Consider the following 20162-nt stretch of genomic DNA (forward strand, 5'->3'; position numbering starts at 1 on the left):
CTTCCGCAAATTCTGGATATGTTGACTGGAAATGTTTCCAAGCCTTCGCATCTGAAGGATGTCTAATCTCACCATTTGTGGAATGCTCTGCATGCCATCTCATTGCTTTTGCTGTGCGCTCACACTGATACAACCTCTTCAATCTTTCCGTCAAAGGCAAATACCACATTCTTTTGAATGGGATCGGAACTCTTCCCCTCGTCTCCTGATAACGAGGTTTCCCACAAAATTTGCATACATTCCGTGTCTCATCCGCTCTCCAGTAGATCATGCAGTTGTCAATACATACATCTATCACTTCATACGGTAGTTGAAGACCTGCAACAAGTTTCTGAACCTCGTAGTATGAACCCGGTGCAAGGTTATCCTCAGGTAGAATACCTTTGACAAAATCAGTAATCGCATCCATACATTCTTCAGCCAAATTATAGTCTGTCTTAATACCCATTAATCTAGTTGCAGATGATAAGACTGAATGACCATCTCTACAATTTTGATACAAAGGTTGTTTTCCTGCATCCAACATGTCAAAAAATCTCCTAGATTCGGGATTTGGTTCTTCCCCTCTATAATGATCATGTACCATCTGCTCAGTACCTACACCATAATCTATATCCGTTCTAGATTCTTCTAACCTAATATCAGGCTGAAGTTCACTAACAGGCTGAGGTTCGCTAGTACTACCATATTCATAACCAGTTTCCCCATGAAGGTACCAAACTTTATAATTACGTGAAAACCCTTTCATATACAAATGAGTCCAAACATCAAATTCTTTTATAACCTTATTATTATTGCAAGAAGAGCAGAGACATCTTAACATACCACTTTTTGCATCCGGTTGCTGTTGAACAAGCCTCATGAATTCTCCAATCCCTTGAACGTATTCTTCCGTAAGCAAATTGGTGTTCGGATCCAAATGAGGTTTATCCATCCACGAACGATAATAAACTTCTGAAGACATGATTTTCACGGAATTGTTATGACTAAAGAGAATGAAGAGAGAATGAAGTGTGAATGAGTTGAATGAGGAGGGGTTGTATTTATAGGAAATTGCTTACGGCCCTCCGACGACTTTCCGACGAAATTCCGACGGATGTAAAGCAGTCCGTCGGAATTCCGTCGGTATTTTCCAATCTCAAACGGCTATACAACGGTCATATATATTTGTCGGCAACGATCACATGGTTCGTCGGAAAATACCAACGGAATTCCGACGATTTCACTGTTAATCGGAATGTCGTCGGAAATTTTTCGGAATATACCGACGAACTTCCGACGACTACAACGGTTACATTTTTTATCGGAATGTCGTCGAAAAGTCATCGGAAAATTCCGACGAACCTTGTTTCGTCGGAATTCCGTCGGAAATGGCCGACGAAATTCCGACGACTTCATGTTTTTGGATTTGGTCGGAAATTTGTCAGTAATCCGTCACAAATGTCCGACGACATTGGTGTCCGTCGGAACCTCCGTCGGAATTCTGCTTGTTTTCTTGTAGTGTGATGCGAAGAATGTTAACTGTATTACCACCTACTGGTGGGTTTCTGGCTCTTTCAATTGGTTTTATTTTTCGTTATTTTCCTTTATCAGTTTGTGTTCTCTTTCATTTTTATCTTTGGCTGTAAACTTTTGAGGCATAGTCCTCTTTGGGGTTTCACCCCTATCAGCAGAATGATAAGTTTCAGTGTTAAAAAAAAAAAAACCATTTCACAAGAACTAAATATCAGAGAGGGAAGAATGTGATAGTAATGGTTGGGGGAATGAAGCCTGGTCCGAAAATCATTTAGTGCTACGTGATCTAATGAACCTACTTCATGACCTCGAGCCAGACAACATTCTTCTCAGCCCTATACACCATAGGAGAACTTTTTAATGCAAGAAGACAGGAAGAAAGAAGACGAAGGTAATATTGGTATTTGAGAGAGAAAAATAAATCTAAGTTTCGTCTTTATATAGGTAGAGAGGAGACAAGACCAAGATTTTCATATTTACTCTTTCTTTACATCAATTTAGTAATTTCCGGGGTCCGGAAAATCTTGTTATTACTTTGGTTACTTCTTGATATAGTGTGTGGAGGGTTACCTAGAATAGAATTTTACAGGGACATCCAAAGTTGTAAAGTTTAAACATACTCCACTTGGGCATCCAAATGTATTCGTTTATCTTATAGTTGTTTCTTATTTAATTTCCGTCATTTCTAAGGTCGACACTAGTTAATCTCACTGCATTGTTATATGGTTAATTGCTTCTATACATTTTTTATTCTATGTAATAAATTAACAAGATCCCACATATAAATGCAATATATGTGTTTGTGTCTCTGTGCCTATATGTATATTATATTTAGAGTTATTCTTGGGTTCGAACCTAGAGGTTCACCGACCTATAGGATTTCATTATTTCAAGTTTGATATTTTTTAAAATAGAAAACAAAATATTATCAAGTTATATTACTTTTTTAAAATAAAAAAAGTAAAACAAAATAGTATTTACAAAAAAAAATCAGCAAACACTAAATCCTAAATCCTAATCACTAAACCCTAAATCCTAATCCCTAAATCCTAAACCCTTGGGTAAATTCTAAACCCTTGGGTAAACCCTAAACCCTTGGATAAATCCTAAACTCTAAATAAAAAAACACTAAACACTAAAACTCTAAACCCTAAATCCTAAACCCTAAACCTTTTTGTGTGTTTAGTGTTTAGTGATATTGATTTAGAGTTTAGGATTTATCCAAAGGTTTAGGGCTTACCCAATGTTTAGTATTTAAGGTTTAGGATTATGATTTAGGGTTTAGTGTTTTGCCGACGACGTTAAAAATATATTTTTTGTAATTAGTATTATTTTTTTATTTCTTTTTACCTTTTAATTTAAAAAACATAATATAATTTGACAATATTTTATTTTCTTTTTAAAAAAATATCGAATATGAAATAACACAATCCTATTGGTTGGTAAACTTAATTCTTATATTTATCATTCATTCATACATAATCGTAACAAACTGTTACGAACAGGACATTCAAAGTGCACGTTTTTCAGTTAATGCTATAGTCGATCGGGGACCAGAACTGTAGTTTCGATCTCATTATTTCTTTTTGATCCCTCTCAATGAACTCCTACTTTTATTGCTGTATATGACAGAATTGTGTAAGTATAATTCAAAAGCAGGTTCGATTGAAATAGTTTACGACGATATACGTATGTGTTAAGGCTGTCAAAAATAAAAACATGTGTGTTTTACGTTTGTATATATGGATGCATTTGCTTATAGGTGATTCATGAGGACTTCATGAACATATTTATGTATTAACTGTTGTGAAAATGACAAAACATTGTTTTGGTCTGTACCTCGGTTAGTCCAAAATTTCCTATACTAGATCGCTTTTAGTTTTACACACAATACTATTTCAATAATTCTAACATATTAAACTTTCTTTTACTATATTAAACCATTTGCCTTTGAATACTACATAAATCACTGCATTATTTGCACCATAGCACATAGTATAAGTATATGAAATTTATGAATTAGGTGGATAAAAAATGAGAGACCACAGCAAAATAAGAAGGGTAATGGCAAATAGCAAAGAATAATTAAAAAGACACGTGAAAGATATTTGACAGTGATGGTTTAAGAAAAATAAAAGTCTCGTCGTTGTCTTAAATATGAAGTGAAATTACACGTAACTAGAAACAATCTTCTTTCTGGGTTTAGTTTATTACAGAAACCTATACTGAGACATCGTGACATCTTGACTCGTGACAGAAGAGCGAGAGAGAGAGTTTGGATGTGAATTTTGACGTGAAAATGGAAGAAAAGTTAATGCATGTGATAGCATAGAAATATATATATTTTTTTTTGAACATTAGCATAGAAATATTTAAATGCATGTATAAACCCGAAAAAATAAAGGGGTATAATACTAAAGACAAAATGCTATTAACCTATGAATCTCTCTTTGATTTCTCAATGTTTACGTATATATTGACCTGTAATATATATGATGAATAAAAAATCCGAAACTTAAAAAAAAAAAAACAAATCCGAAACTGTTGAAACATGTACACAACATTTTTGTTTATCATGTAGAGTAATATATATTAAGACGGTTAACGAATCTGTATATATAGCTTTCACCTGTGGAACTGCTGTATATATATAACAAGATCAAAACTCATCTCACAAGAATCAAGATCTATCAAAGATGAAAACAAGAAGACAAGACTCAAGGAAGAAAGTGGGCATATGGCGATAAAAAGGTTGGGGGGAATGAAGCCTGGTCCGAGAATCATTTAGGTTTAGCTTTCATTCTTCATGACCTCGAGCCAGACAACAGTCCTCTCAACCCTAAACCGCACCACAACTAAGATCAACTCTACAATCACGTTATTAAGAAGAGAAAAGAGACCAAAGTCAAAGAAGAATATGTGAATTTGTCATAATCTTTTTGTAAGAATAAAGAAGAGAAAATAGGTCTGTGAGATAAAGAAGCACAGGTTGTGTTTGTATATATAGAGTGGAAAGAGAGAGAAGCAGATGACCACACACCACCAAGATTGTCTTTTTACTCTTCTTACATTAGTTTAGTAACTTTTTTTGAGTTTGAAAAGTCTTGATTACATTTTAGTTACTGTCTTATTATAGTGTATATAGGGTTACCTGAAATAGAAGTTCACAGGAAAATCCAGAGTTGTATACATGCTCCAAGTTAGTACATTCAAACTTTCCTCTAAAGATTTAGCTTCGTTTGAATATTCTCTGATTAGATTCCTTTATCTCCGAAGTCAACAACAATTAATCTCTGGTAAAAACAACTTTTACATTTTTCTTTGGGTCAGAAACAGTTTTTTTTTGGGTCAAGAGTAGAAACAAATATCATATAGATTTGAATCCAGATAAATATGTTCTGCTATATTTTCATCCAATAATTCGCCAAATAAACTACTAATTAATACCCTTATAAATGAACAATATTAAAACTCTTCGAATCATATGAATGAATTCAAATCATATAATAAGACAAAAAGGCATCTTCATTCAATCATTCTGCAGCATATAGTACATCCATAATGGTAACAAACTGATGTAAATTTATTTTGTCAATATGTAAAGTTTGAATTAATGTGAGATAGGTACCTTCCTTTCAATCTCATTATTGTCGCATTATTTTGTTGGCTCCCTCTGAACGATCCTTATTTTTTACTTTAAATTATTATATATAAAACTGGAATTATATGAGTACATATTTTTTTCAAAAATTATGTTTTCATTTAACGTGTTGTACTATTCTGATATATGGTTTTATATGAATTCATTTTGCTTACATGTGGTTCATGACGACTTCATGAACATATGTATTAATTGTTGTGACAAAGACAAAACACTGTTAGTTTACAAAAAAAAAAAAAAAAAAAAGACAAAACACTGTTTTGGTCTTTACATCGGTACGTCCAAAATTTTCTCATGTTAGATCGCTTTTGAAGCTTTATACAAGACTATAAATATATTTTTTTTAAATCAATGTTTACTTCCTTATATTGGATGTAATTTTTTTTTTACAGTTTCTGTGTTTATTGGTCAGAGTTTTCATATTTGTATTTCTATTAATTATGACTATGTACATTTAGCTAGTAATTTATGATTCCCGTTTCTTGGTTTTGATTATTTAGAGTGTGGACTAATAATATATCAGTCATGGATAAGAGTGTCAAAATGGGTCAAACGGGTCAACCAACCCATAACCAAATGAGTTTATTGTTAATGGGTCATCGGTCAACCCAACTCATTCAATAAATGGATTGAGTTGACCCATGATCCATTAAATTAAATGGATCAGATGGGTTAATAGTCGACCCATCAATTCAACATCTTTATAATGAATCATTTTTAAGTTAAGACCAAGTTGGCGGTTTTGACGGAAAAACGCGTTTTTGCGATTTAGGCGGAAACACACATTTTTTGCGGGAAAACGAGTTTTTGCAATTTTGGCGGGAAAATGAATTTTTGCAGTTTTGGCGGGAAAACGTGTTTTTGTGATTTTAGCGGGAAAACACATTTTTGCGGTTTTGGCGGGAAAACACATTTTTGGGTTTTGGCGGGAAAACATGTTTTGCTGTTTTGGCGGGAAAAACGTGTTTTGCGATTTTGGCGGAAAAAACACATTTTTCGGTTTTGGCGGGGAAACCTGTTTTTTGCGATTTTGGCGAGAAAACGCGTTTTTGTGATTTTGGCGGGAAAAACAAAATCAGATCGATGCAACGATAGAGAAAGTAAAATTGAATCCTAGGTTTGGAAGAGAATTAGGTTTATTAATGGTTTTTTAATTGAAAACTAAATGGGTCAGAGTTGACCCAACCCAATAGACTTATTTAACATGTTAACCCATTAACCTATTAACTCATTAACCTGTTAACTCATTAACCTATTAACCTATGCTGCATGGAATCGGAAGCGGGGACGGGGAAGAGGAAGCGTAAGGAAGCATAGAAGCGAAAATTTTAAAATATTTAGGAAGCGGATACGTGTTGGAAGCGTTTATATATATATATATAATATTGAAGCACTTAATAAAATAAAAATAATAATAATAAAAATCTAACACATAATTTAAATAATGAAATTCAACATAAAAGTTAACAAAAAAAAACTCAACATAACATAAAAAAAAATTCAAGCTTCAAGTCAAATATCGAACTCATCATTGTTCTCATTTTCCCCATCTCCACCAAACAAAACAGCTTCCAATTTTGGTTCATCAAGAGAAAGATCTTCAAACTCAAGTCTTCCCAAATTAATCTCATCCAGCGAATCAAATTGATCACTTCCTACATCCCACATACAGCTAGGGCCTTCTTTATAAGAAGAGCTTCTTCTTGATAGAAGACGGAGGTTAGTATGCACAAATACTAAATCTTCCGCTCTTTGGGGAACAATCTTGTTTCTTATAGCAGAATGAATGAACTTGTATGTACTCCAATTCCTTTCGCAGCATGAGGATGAAGATGGTTATCCAAGTAACTTGAATGCTAAGATTTGAAGTTTTGGTGCCGAAGATCCATGAACTGCCCACCATCTCAAAGGTTCTAAGATAAACCTATCATGAATCACTTTAACACTACCAAAGTCCTCCATGCATAAAGAGAAGTTAGAATATTCAACGTTAACCTCTCTCCTTTCATCTTGATTTGGAAAATACTTTATGATGCAATTTTTTCTTTCTCTAGTAACCTCCAAATCTTGATGTGGAGCTTTTCTACTGTCTTCTTCTCCAAGCCACTCTGAACTATAGTACCTGCATCCAACAAATATATATAACAATTAAAATTTTACTGATCAAAAACCAATTTTACCATTTTATAAGTTGATAAGAAAAACATAATAAAAACAGATTTATAAACTTACTTGGGGTTTAGAGAATGTGCCATACAATGAAGAGGAGTATTACTCTTACTCCAACGAGAAGTCAAAATCAAGTGCACCGCAGTCCAAAAGACGGAATCTTCATTAAGTTGTTTCCTTTCTTTTTTGAAGATTGCTCTCTTGACATTCTGAATCATACTTTCCCACCATTCATAAACCAGATGAAGAGAAGGTTTATCAGTATCAGCAGCTCTAATCACGCTATAGATGGGCAAAGTGAAAGATAAAGCATATTCAAGCTCCTCCCAAAACAACTCATCTAATATCTTTTTCTTCACTGCAGATGCTCTCTCTACACCGTCTTCTTTATAGTCATCCCATTTAGGACTGATGACCATTTGTTGTAACCCGGTCTTTATTTTTTTGAATCTCTTTAACATTACAACCATGGAAGCAAACCTGTAAAAATAAAACTAATGATTATTAACTTAAAGATTAAGAATATAAGTAAGCTCTCAATTAAAAATATAGAAAACTAACCTTGTAGAAGCAATTGTGAGGAGCTTAAGATCACAATGCTCAGTGAACATTACAAGCCTCATCCCGTGATTCATAATATAATTCTTGATCCAATTCACATCTTCACTGATAGACTTTATCCAGTAACAAGCATCATACACCGCTTCATTATTTCTTGTGCTCAGTAATGGTGAACATATATTCTTCAGAGCAAGGTTCAAGGTATGAACCACACATGGTGTCCAGAAAATAGTAGGAAACTTGGCTGAAATAAGCGCACCAGCTTTTACACAGTTTGAAGCATTGTCAGTGACAACTTGAACCACATTTTCATGCCCAGCCTCCTTTATGCCTTCTATGATCAGCTCTGCAATCATCTCACCGGTTTTTGTCTCACCATGAGTATTGATCGCCCTTAACATCATTGGACCACTCTCATTTGCAGCAATCAAGTTAAATATTGGTCTTCGTTGTGGATCTGACCAACCATCACTACATATACTCACTCCTTTTTGTTTCCATGTGTTCTTCAAAGGTTGCAAATGCATCTCAATGTTCTTTCTTTCCTTTTGAAGAAGTGTAGTTCTCAATGCATTATACCCGGGTGGAACATATCCTGGAATTTGGGAAGCACGCACATATGAATTGCGGTAGTGAGGATTTCTTGCAAGGTTAAAAGACAGACCACCTGTGTAGAACATCCTAGATACCTCCCCATCACATTGCTCCCTAGCTTCATTCTGAAATGCTTTTTCCAAAGGACCCTTTCTCTTCTTTGGATCAGACTCAGTTGCATTTGGAACTTTGTAGCTCATATCATAATCAAGAGAAGAACTAGACATGTTCCTTGATGACGAAGGAAGTGGAACTGCTTTGGAAGTTGCACGCTTTAACCACTCTTTGCAATTATCAACTAGCTTTTTCAGGTTAACTCTTTGTTGAGGAGTGACTTTCAAGCATCCTTTAATTCCTTTTCCCTCTTGCAGCAGATGAGTCATAACTCTACTATGAGATCCAACATATGAATTACTGCAGAACTTGCATTCAAACCTCCATGATCCTCCTCCAGCTAACTTCTCAATTTTGTTCACATAGATCCACAAAGGTGCCTTGTCATCCACGTTCGAGGACTCATCAATGTTTAGAGGATCTTGAGACATTAGTCCTGTGAAAAAGTTATATGAATACTAATATATAATATCTTAATTTACCAAACATAATACAAATATGAAACATAAAATTGCAAAAGACTACAACAATATCACACAAAGCTACGTACACAAAGCAACTAATAATAATACTATATTTAAAATATTCCTTGCACTGAAATTGAAAACCAGAAAAGTGCAGCCATGACTTTAATACACTCACGATCAAACAATAGAATATGCAAACCACATGCATAAAAGACAATCAAGTGACAACACATCAAACAAAGCACAATAACTGAGTATTTATATATATATATGAGTTACGTACCTTTGCTTCTCTTCTCTCAGAATCTGGATAAAATGTTGAACTTGAAGAAATATCAGAACTGCTTCGTGCAGTAACTGAATTTCAAGAGTTTTAATCTTTTTAGCTTATTTGGTAACTGGGACTTTGTTATTATAATGGGCTAATTGGATCACATATTCACAAAACAAATCAAAATTTAAAAGCCCAAAATAATTTTCAGTTTTTTGAACATATATCCATCGACGCTTCCGTCAACTATCCATCGACGCTTCCGTCAACTAGCCATCGACGCTTCCAATCCGGAATCGCGTGCTTCCATTACGGTTCCAAACGTCTCACTATCCGAAACGTGATTCCATGACGATTCCGAGCGATTCCGAGCGGTTCCGTTTCCTGTTCCGCTTCGGAAGCACGAAACGCATGACCACCAACGATTCCATGCTACGTAGCTATTAACTCATTAACCCATTGGATCAAAAATAAACAGTTCATTTGGATTAATGGGTCAATTTGGGTTCGGTCAACCCATGGGTCATGACCCATTTCGACACCCCTAGTCATGGAGAACTAATGTCTTTTCTTGCACGTCAACTTGGATCCGACTTATAGGGCTCCCTACTCATACATTACTGACCCTTTACTTATCTTCGCCTAAGGTAGTTCGTGGACTACTTATAGAATTTACTTGATTCTTTTGTATACTTTATCGTTCATAACTTCATATCATTGAAGAAAAGTAGTGATGAGAAGAAGAAGAAAATGTGAAGACAAAGTATAAAAACAATAAAATCCGATATAATTCTCAAACCTATAAGAATAAAAACACTACACATATACAAACGAACATGAAAAATAAAGGTAAAGATAAAAATTTAAAATTGATCTTTTTGACATATCTAGTTTTCTTACTTCGGAAAACATAACATTGTAGCCTGTAAGATAACCAACCATACGAATAAGAAAACATAACACTTTGTATTATTTAATTCCAATTCAAAAAATCTGTTTTCTCCGTAATATCTCTCACACTCACAATGATGGAAATCGCAATGCTTTATCAGTTAAGCATAAAGCATTGCTTTTGTCTTTTGTTTTCGTTATTGTCAACAAAAAGAAGAAGAGAGATGTATTAAGCATCCAAAAGGGGATGAATCAAGCCCTTAAGCTGCGGCCTCCTTGGAGATCTTCTCTGCTTTAGCAACCACCTCGTCGATGCCACCAACCATGTAAAACGATTGTTCAGGAAGATCATCGTACTTGCCATCGAGCAGACCCTGCAACGATTTACAAATTCATATAAGCTTGTGAGTCAAAAACAATCATCGAGCAAGGAGAAAGGCATATGTGCATTATATAGATATACCTGGAAACTGTTGATGTTTTCCTTAAGGTCAACGTATTTTCCAGGGGCACCAGTGAAGATTTCAGCAACGTGGAATGGCTGACTCAAGAATCTCTGGATCTTACGGGCACGGGCAACAGTCAGCTTGTCATCTTCACTTAGCTCATCCATTCCCAAAATGGCAATAATATCTTGCAAATTCTTGTAATTCTGTAGCACTTTCTGCACACCACGAGCCGTGTTGTAGTGCTCCTCACCCAGAATGTGAGGTGAGAGCATACGGAATGTTGAATCCAGAGGATCCACAGCAGGATAGATACCAAGCTCGGAAATCTTCAAATGGCAGAGACAAAAGAGAAACGAAAAAATATGTCAGCTTATGAGCCTTCTACCAAACAATTATAAATATCATCAAAAGGAGACAAGTTCAGACCTGTCTGGAAAGCACGGTTGTGGCATCCAAGTGGGCAAAGGTTGTGGCAGGAGCAGGATCTGTCAAATCATCAGCAGGGACATAGATGGCTTGCACTGAGGTGATGGAACCTTTCTTGGTGGTTGTGATTCGCTCTTGAAGAGCACCGAGATCGGAAGCCAGAGTAGGCTGGTAACCCACAGCAGATGGGATACGACCAAGCAAAGCAGACACTTCAGAGTTAGCCTACACAAGAGACCACACCAGGGTTAATTTAACACTCTTCAACAATATATAGGTGCTGATAGATAGAGCAAAGAACAGAGCTCACCTGAGTGAAACGGAAAATGTTGTCAATGAAAAGCAACACATCTTGGCCTTCGGCATCACGGAAATACTCAGCAACGGTCAAACCAGTAAGTCCAACACGGGCACGAGCACCCGGGGGCTCGTTCATTTGTCCATACACAAGAGCACATTTGCTCTCAGACTGTTAAGATGGGAAGACAGAGAGAATTCATTAACAAAGACCATTCAGAGACCAGTTTCAGGACAAAGAAAGCTAAATATTAATCCAGATTAATGGCAAACCTGCTTCTCGCCAAGCTTGATGACACCACTCTCAATCATTTCTCTGTACAAGTCATTGCCTTCACGTGTTCTTTCTCCCACGCCAGCAAACACGGAGAAACCACCTGTTCCAGAAGAAGAAACCAATTAAGAAACTAAGATTTGAGCAACACTGTGCAAACTAATTCAAAACCCCTGAGAATAAATACCATGAGCTTTGGCGACATTGTTAATCAGTTCCATAATGAGCACGGTTTTGCCAACACCAGCACCGCCAAAGAGCCCAATCTTTCCTCCTCTTTGGTAAGGAGCAAGCAAATCAACAACCTAAGGGCAACAGCAAGAGTAAGAGTAAGAATGGAACACAAAAGACACGTGTGAACTATGAGAACAGTACGGAGTTAGGACCCAAAATCTACCTTAATACCAGTGGCAAGGATCTCTTGACCGGTGGCTAGATCAACCAAAGCCGGAGCATCTCTGTGAATAGGTAAGTAGTGTTCGGTCTCTGATAAAACAGCAAAAAAAAACACATTCTCATAACATATCTGCAGATAATGAACCATCAATTAACTATGGATTAAACTTCTCACTAATTTCGCCTCTCTCGTCAATAGGTTCTCCAAGAACATTCATAATACGTCCAAGTGTTGCTCTACCCACAGGAACCTTAAAACAAAAACAAAAAAAAAAAAACCAAAAATTCATACTTCCATTATCATCAACATAAAACCAAATCACCCGGACATCAAATTTCAATGGAAATGAATACACTTTTTGAAAAAAAAAAAAAAAAAAAGATCTTGACGAAGTCAACGTTAAGGAATCACGATATGAAGCAAAACACCATCAACGAATCTACAGATCTAGACCTATTGACTCTCAACGACGAAGATCAAAGTATCCTTACAGTGATTGGAGCTCCAGTGTTGAGCACGCGTCTCCCACGAACGAGTCCCTCGGTACCATCCATAGCAATAGTCCTGACCACATTCTGACCCAAGTGATGCGACACCTCGAGCACCAGCCTCGTGGGATGATCCTGCACCTCGAGTGACGTCATGATCGGAGGCAACCCTTCCTGATCTTCGAATCTCACATCGACGATAGCACCGATGACCTGGCAGACCTTCCCGATCGCGCCTTTGCCTCCGTAATCATACGTCTTCTTCTTAGCCTCATCCTTGGCTGGAGGAGGAGACGATGGCGCAGCGGGTGAAGAGGTCGAATATTCGGCGACGCGTCCGAGGAGGTCACCAAAAGGAGCAACGCAGCGAGCAGGTGAAGGAGACGGAAGCCTAGTGTTTCGGCTCACGAATCTGGCAGCAGATCTGGCGGAAGATGAACGGAGAAGAGTTGATAAGACTCTCCGAGACGCCATGAGTGAGGAGTTTGTTGATTGGAAAATGCTAGGGTAGCGACAGAAGCTGAATCTTAAACATATCGACTGGTTCTGTCCTGTCCGAAGAAAATTTCCAAAGTTTGTTGGGCTTTTATGATGGGCTTATTTGGGCCTACATTATTTCCAGAAAACACCGCTCTTTAAAGATTTTCTAAAAATAAAAGTGCTTCTATAACGAACGTAGACCACTTCTTCAGCGACACGTGTGTTGTTTACCTAACGAAACGTGTTAATTAAAGAATTTTTCCGGACAACAACAAAACAAAATGATGTTTCTATGTAATAAGCCCAAAAGGGCCCATTAAAAGCCTACCAGATACAACGAGTGGAGCTTAGATTCAGGTTGTGTACTTTTACCCTAGCGTTTCCACTCTCTCACTCGCACAAACAACAAACAAACTCATGGCGTCTCGGAGAGTCTTATCAACGCTTCTCCGTTCGTCTTCCTCCAGATCCGCCGCCAGATTCGCTACCCGAAACCCTAGAATCCCGTCCCCTTCCCCCGCTCGATGCGTTTCTCCTTTCGGTGACCTCCTCGGACGCGTCGCCGAATATTCCACCTCTTCACCCGCTGCGCCATCGACTCCTCCTCCTCCAGCCAAGGATGAGGCGAAGAAGACGTATGATTACGGAGGTAAAGGAGCGATCGGGAAAGTCTGCCAGGTCATCGGTGCTATCGTCGATGTGAGATTCGAAGATCAGGAAGGGTTGCCTCCGATCATGACTTCTCTCGAGGTTCAGGATCATCCCACGAGATTGGTGCTCGAGGTGTCGCACCACTTAGGTCAGAATGTGGTCAGGACTATTGCTATGGATGGTACTGAGGGGCTTGTCCGTGGACGACGCGTTCTCAACACTGGAGCTCCGATCACTGTAAGCATTCTATTTGTATAGATCCTGACTTGTTGGTAGTTGATGTCCATTGTTAGGTCTAGATCCGAGACAACGTTGACTTTTGCGCAAGTACTCTTTTTTTTTGTGGATGTTGACTTTTGGCTTGTTGTTACTTTTATTAAAGGTGCCCGTTGGAAGAGCAACACTTGGACGTATCATGAATGTTCTTGGAGAACCTATTGATGAGAGAGGCGAAATTAGTAAGTAGTCTATGCCATCTTTAATCAGTGTTTCACTTTCTGCGAACATATCATGATAATGTGTTTTTTTTTTTTTGCTGTTGTTCAGAGACCGAACACTACTTACCTATCCACAGAGATGCTCCTGCTTTGGTTGATTTAGCCACTGGGCAAGAGATCCTTGCCACTGGTATTAAGGTAGATTCTGGGCTCTAGTTTTCTGTTGTTTCAATAGGTTACATGTTTGGTTGTTGTTTGTGTCCCAAGCTAACATTTGCTGCTTTCATTTTCCAGGTTGTTGATCTGCTTGCTCCTTACCAAAGAGGAGGAAAGATTGGGCTCTTTGGTGGTGCTGGTGTTGGCAAAACCGTGCTCATTATGGAGCTCATTAACAATGTCGCCAAAGCTCATGGTATGTATTCTTAGGGGTTTTTGAAGTAGTTTTGCAAAGTTGTGTTCAAATTTTAGTTTATTAACTGGTTTCTATTGATGAACAGGTGGGTTCTCTGTGTTTGCTGGTGTGGGAGAAAGAACACGTGAAGGTAATGACCTATACAGAGAAATGATTGAGAGTGGTGTCATCAAGCTTGGCGAGAAGCAGGTTTGCACTTTGCAATTGTTGGGATTAATCTTCACCTTTCTTTGTCCTAAAACTGGTCTCTGAATGGTCTTTGTTACTGAATTCTCTCTGTCTTCCCATCTAAACAGTCTGAGAGCAAATGTGCTCTTGTCTATGGACAAATGAACGAGCCCCCGGGTGCTCGTGCCCGTGTTGGACTTACTGGTTTGACTGTTGCTGAGTATTTCCGTGATGCTGAAGGTCAAGATGTGTTGCTTTTCATTGACAACATTTTCCGTTTCACTCAGGTGAACTTCTATGTTGTTTGCTTTATCTATTAGCATCTGTGTGCCATATGTTACTGTAAATTTAACTTCGGTGTACGCTCTGTATAGGCTAACTCTGAAGTGTCTGCTTTGCTTGGTCGTATCCCATCTGCTGTGGGTTACCAGCCAACTCTTGCTTCCGATCTCGGTGCTCTTCAAGAGCGAATTACAACCACCAAGAAAGGTTCCATCACCTCAGTGCAAGCCATCTATGTCCCTGCTGATGATTTGACAGATCCTGCTCCTGCCACAACTTTTGCTCACTTGGATGCCACAACCGTGCTTTCCAGACAGGTCTGAACTCTGTCTTCTTTTGTTGATACTCATTCAAAATTGTTTGGTGGAATGCTCATATGGTAACAATCTATACTTTTCTTTTTCCCATGTGTAGATTTCCGAGCTTGGAATCTATCCTGCTGTGGATCCTCTGGATTCAACATCCCGTATGCTCTCGCCTCACATTCTTGGTGAGGAGCACTACAACACGGCTCGTGGTGTGCAGAAAGTGCTACAGAACTACAAGAACTTGCAAGATATCATTGCCATTTTGGGTATGGATGAGCTAAGTGAAGATGACAAGCTGACCGTTGCCCGTGCCCGTAAGATCCAGAGATTCTTGAGTCAGCCATTCCACGTTGCTGAGATCTTCACTGGTGCCCCTGGCAAATACGTTGACCTGAAAGAAAACATCAACAGTTTCCAGGTTTGTGTATATGCATTCCCATATGACCTTCCCGTTGCTCCATGATTGTTTGCTATAATCTTATATGAATATGTAAATTGTTGCAGGGTTTGCTCGATGGTAAGTACGATGATCTTCCTGAACAATCGTTTTACATGGTTGGTGGCATCGACGAGGTTGTTGCTAAAGCAGAGAAGATCTCCAAGGAGGCAGCAGCTTAAGGGCTTTATTCAGATGCTTAATACACGTCTCTTCTTCTTTTTGTTGACAATAACGAAAAAAACAAACAAAAGCAATGCTTTAGGCTGAACTGATAAAGCGTTGTGATTCCGATCTTTTTGAGTGTGAGAGCTGCAAGATGATGCTGAACATATTCATTCACTATTACTCAATTTTTTTGGTTATTTAATAAATGTTTAAAAAGAGTCTTGCAGATTCCAATTTCCATTTTATGATTTCTTGATCTAAGTCTATTATTCTTTATTTCCAAGAGTGGTGCACGTCTTTACAAGCATTGTATTTGAAACCATCTTAGGTACTGTGATACTAGTTTTCTGAAAAGTGTATCATTGTATATGATCTAACATGTTGTCACGTAACAGCTTCTTCCATAGCCTTTATCTTATATACAACTAAGCATATATGAGTCCACTAAAACGCCACTCTCCACTAGAAGCTCAAGCTACCTTCTTTCAGCAATGCTCTATAATCTCTCGGCACATCGACACGATCAATCACATCCAACGCTTTTTCCTTGTCGATAACAAAATCAACAAGTGAAAAGCCAGAAGAAAACCTCTTCACCGCAGCAACTGATTTGCTTCTCCTCACTCCACGAAAATACTCACTGCTTTTGCTCAAAGGGTCGCACTTCCTCACCCGCGAGTAGTGCTCAGAATCAAAGTCTTGACTCTTGCTAACACATGGAGTCCTCTCTCTTCTGATCACCTCTTGTAACATCTTTTGCTCCTCAACCGTTACTAATGGGACACCGAGTGGTTCAGATGTCAACTGCTGGTTCGAACTATTAAACGAAGATTTGATAGAAGAAAGTCTAGAAGCTCCTTGAGCGTCGCTCTTTGCTTTTGTAACCAAATGCTGTAACCAAATGATCTGTCCGAGAATGTAGTTCTCTGTCTTTTCTTTGCTAGCGTGATAGAGTGTCTCGATCCTTAGTGTATCTCCACCACTAGGCTTACTCGTGAAGTCAGTTCTGTAAAATTAAAAACAAAATTATTAAAAAAAAACACAAAGGAGGAGAAGGTGCAAGTCTCATTTCATTCACTACTCACCCTGTGCTTCCCCACTCTCCAACCCAACCGAAACCATGATGAGCTCTGTGATGAACACATTCAACAATCTTTAGCCATAAAAGAAAAGAAAATTTCAAACAAAGAAAAGTCAGTTTGCTTACTTGGTTGTGTTGGCTGCAATAGGGACAAGCCAATGAAGTGTCCTCTCCATCTCATCCTTAATTTGTGTAACCGAAAGCTGTCAGAAAATTGATATTAGTGAGGTTGGCAAAAAGAAAAACATTCTTCCTTTTTGTGGATCAGAGAGTGTGAACAAGAAGACATTATTACCTCCTTATCGACTTTGAAGGACTTAATCTTGGAACGAAGAGCCAGTTTTATACTAGGTGGCAAGCTTTGGTATAGAGAATCCCTTGCATTTGAAGTTATAGAGCTTGAACGGGCGACCTATGGTCAAGAGAATACACTTAGAAACAACCAAACCAAAAATGAAGCAATGCTAGGTTTGGTGCACTCACAAGTGTATCAATCTGCACAATTAAATTTGCATAATGTAAAGCAAGACCAGCAGGTCCCAATCTTTTATCAGAATCTGCAGCTCCTTTCTTCAATGGTTTATCATCTGGACAAGAAGATTCAAAAGCTTAGATCAGATGCTCATTAGCACATGGTAGAAAGTACCAAAAGGGGGAACTTACATACCAGCATCACCGAAGATATTATGAATCTCTAGCAACAAGAAATGTACAATGTCTACCAGTTTCTCCATCACCTGAAATACAAATTAACCGTAAACATAAACATACAGCCAAGAAAGGATTTGGTGATTTTAAATGATAGAGAAGTGGGTACACACACCTCTTCAAAACCTCTGCACCACAAGGACTTTTTCTTTAAGCTTTTCACTATCTTTTTCTGAGATTTAAGTTCCGTTTTCAAGATTGCAAGACCGTCTCCTATATTGAAAAGAGGAGGACTGCTATCAAAAAGGATGTTTCAAATGTAATAAAGCAGGCAAAATAGTCTTTGATAGTTTACCTTTACTGCTACTAGCTGAGTTCTCTTCTTCTCTGCGCTTTTGGTCATAGTCTTTCTGCAACCGATCCAATACTTGGAGTTCTTGGTATAGTTCCTGAACCCAAAAGAGGTATTCAACACATAAGTTTCTATCACACAATGTTTTGAAAAGCAAACAGCTACTACACAGCATAGCTCAACGCACATAGAAAGAGGCACATAACGCATATCTAAGTAGTAAGAACAACTAAATATGATCTTAGAGTTCACTCACAGCTGTATACTGCACTAGAACCATCAGTTGCTTAACAACTAACACAGCGTCTTCATTCAACTGTCTTTGAGGGGTTAGTTCTTTGCTGATCCTGAGAACCAAAAAAATAAAAAAAAAAACAAATTCAACAACTAAAATAGAAGGCTACAACACACAATCTCATGAACTGTATAAAGCTACCTGTCGAAGTAGCGCTGCAAATTATGCCACTGAAAGTCTTTAGATCTGTTTCCAAACCGAACCACTTCTCCCAAGAAAACTTCCAGCTCCTGCCTGCACAATATATAACAAAGTTAAACCATCTTGCAAAGAAAAGCATTCTAGACTTGAATGTTGTCACCTCTTATCAGCAGCAACAAGTCTGAGGAGCTCATCAAAATCATTGGAGACAAGATTCTGAACACCCTGGGAGTACAGAACAATTTCTTTCAAATGCATGATGTTCTCCTCAGAAAGTGATTCAATGAGATTTGAGCTCTTGACGATTGTGTTCGCTACTTCAAAGGCTAAGATCCGAAGCTCTTCCCCTTTAGTTGCAACTCCAGAAGCAAATCCACCGCTGCTTAGATCCGTCATGCTACTCCCAAGAGTATCCAAAACATCTTTGGCTTTACCTAAACCCGCTTTCCCTAGAAGCATACTCGCCTCTGTAACCTGCCACACAACAGTTTAGGACTCAAAAGACACTAAAGAGACAATCCTTTTAACTAACCTTTGAAACAGCGGTTTGAGTATATCTTGTAGACCGAGGTTTCTGCGGTGGAGGTAGCCTCGGAATGCCATCGTATAAATGATCTTCTTCTACTGCTTCCTTTTCGCGGAAAGAGAATACATCTTTCAACTGGCTTTGTTCGTTAGCGTCTTTAACCATACACTGCCTCGTACCAGGACCAAACAAAGTGACGTGGCTAGGTGAAACATCATCAGCTAAACTTGAACCTGAATACTCACTGCTGCCAATATTGATTCCTAGGCTCCTAGAGCAAAAACTCCCCATAACTTTTTTTTTTATATACTCCAAAAGAACTCAAGATAAAGTCTTCGAGAAGATCATGCCACTGAGGAGTTGAGAGTTAGTTAAAGGGTGAGACTTTGATCCAAAACCAGCGAGGCTAATGAAAAGTCAGATCAAAAGACTCAAAAGAACAAATCGTGTCTGGAATATAGCTCAAGTCTGAACACACAACGAAGTAAGACTTTAAGTCAAACACTGAGCAAAAGCCTCTCTCTTTCTCTCTATAGAACTAAGCAGCAAGATTGAATTTTTTAACCAGAAGAAAGCTAAGAAGAAGACGAGAACTTACCCAGAAGACGAATAGAGATTGGGCTTTACGAAAGAGAGAATAGAGAAAAGGCAAAAAGACAAAGCAAAGTAGAAAGGAACACGAGAATCAATGTTAAAAAGGGAAGAAAGTCAAGGAGAGTGGTATGAACGAAAGGAAGGAAATCTCAAAAGACAAAAAGGGATTCAACAACAACAACAAATCAAAAGGCATCCTCCTCCAAAGCCAAAAAAACGAAACTGCGAGACCAATAAAAGTCTTGAACTCATTTATTTTTAATCTCAAAAGGTTTTAAGGAAAAATACAGTCACAAGCGGTTACGGATTGGTCGGTCAAATATTCCAAGGACGACGTTGACTCAACTTTGTGTGTCTTTTTGTTATTTCAACTTTGCCTGTTTCTCACTTCTTTCTTCCCGAGAAGAAGCCCAAAATTGCGTAAAGGTTTTGGACTTTTTCAAAGGTGTGTGAAGGAGATCTATCTAAGAAATGATTAAAACACTAATCAACTAATCACTCATTGAATAAAAAGACTCTCGTATTTGACAGATTGCTTGATCATTTGTTTCATCAACAATCTTGAATTCGTTATATATTCTTACTGTTGAGAATAGTGCATCTTTAGCA

The 20162-nt window shown here is 38.0% G+C and overlaps 5 protein-coding genes across 8 annotated transcripts; 1 reads left to right on the top strand and 4 right to left on the bottom strand.

Annotated features, from left to right (window-relative positions):
* Nucleotides 1–5430: 5430 nt before the first annotated feature.
* Nucleotides 5431–10115, bottom strand: LOC125593182. Its single transcript, XM_048769425.1, has one exon. The coding sequence runs from the start codon at nt 9043–9045 to the stop codon at nt 7882–7884; it is 1164 nt and encodes a 387-aa protein (XP_048625382.1). The 5' UTR covers nt 9046–10115; the 3' UTR covers nt 5431–7881.
* On the bottom strand, nt 6689–7764 carry LOC125592781. Its single transcript, XM_048768190.1, has 3 exons — nt 7409–7764; nt 7101–7298; nt 6689–6986 (listed from the first exon to the last, which is right to left on the bottom strand). The coding sequence occupies exons 1-3, from the start codon at nt 7762–7764 to the stop codon at nt 6689–6691; spliced, it is 852 nt and encodes a 283-aa protein (XP_048624147.1).
* A 184-nt stretch (nt 10116–10299) lies between the features above and the next one.
* LOC106419367 (ATP synthase subunit beta-2, mitochondrial-like) lies at nt 10300–13089 on the bottom strand. Its single transcript, XM_048769423.1, has 9 exons — nt 12578–13089; nt 12261–12336; nt 12087–12175; nt 11877–11994; nt 11689–11792; nt 11429–11587; nt 11119–11343; nt 10707–11018; nt 10300–10617 (listed from the first exon to the last, which is right to left on the bottom strand). Exons 1-9 carry the CDS (start codon nt 13046–13048, stop codon nt 10504–10506), a joined length of 1668 nt encoding a protein of 555 aa, XP_048625380.1. The 5' UTR covers nt 13049–13089; the 3' UTR covers nt 10300–10503.
* Nucleotides 13090–13408: 319 nt separating this feature from the next.
* On the top strand, nt 13409–16137 carry LOC125593181 (ATP synthase subunit beta-2, mitochondrial-like). Its single transcript, XM_048769424.1, has 9 exons — nt 13409–13942; nt 14088–14163; nt 14252–14340; nt 14437–14554; nt 14640–14743; nt 14851–15009; nt 15097–15321; nt 15419–15730; nt 15817–16137. Exons 1-9 carry the CDS (start codon nt 13472–13474, stop codon nt 15928–15930), a joined length of 1668 nt encoding a protein of 555 aa, XP_048625381.1. The 5' UTR covers nt 13409–13471; the 3' UTR covers nt 15931–16137.
* Nucleotides 16138–16223: 86 nt separating this feature from the next.
* Nucleotides 16224–19948, bottom strand: LOC106419341 (protein PSK SIMULATOR 3). Of its 4 annotated transcripts, none has more exons than XM_048769421.1 (13): nt 19558–19948; nt 18966–19311; nt 18594–18907; nt 18434–18526; nt 18254–18344; nt 18001–18094; nt 17821–17918; nt 17665–17734; nt 17481–17584; nt 17293–17409; nt 17124–17200; nt 17002–17046; nt 16224–16922 (listed from the first exon to the last, which is right to left on the bottom strand). In XM_048769421.1, exons 2-13 carry the CDS (start codon nt 19248–19250, stop codon nt 16379–16381), a joined length of 1932 nt encoding a protein of 643 aa, XP_048625378.1. In that variant the 5' UTR covers nt 19251–19311; nt 19558–19948; the 3' UTR covers nt 16224–16378. The 4 variants fall into 4 exon arrangements, with proteins under 4 accessions (XP_048625378.1, XP_048625377.1, XP_048625376.1 ...); XM_048769420.1 differs by having other exon boundaries at nt 18966–19427; nt 19558–19946; XM_048769419.1 differs by having other exon boundaries at nt 18966–19946.
* Nucleotides 19949–20162: the final 214 nt, after the last annotated feature.

This window comes from Brassica napus, chromosome C9 (genome assembly GCF_020379485.1).
Source record: "Brassica napus cultivar Da-Ae chromosome C9, Da-Ae, whole genome shotgun sequence".
In the NCBI taxonomy this organism is placed as follows: domain Eukaryota; kingdom Viridiplantae; phylum Streptophyta; class Magnoliopsida; order Brassicales; family Brassicaceae; genus Brassica; species Brassica napus.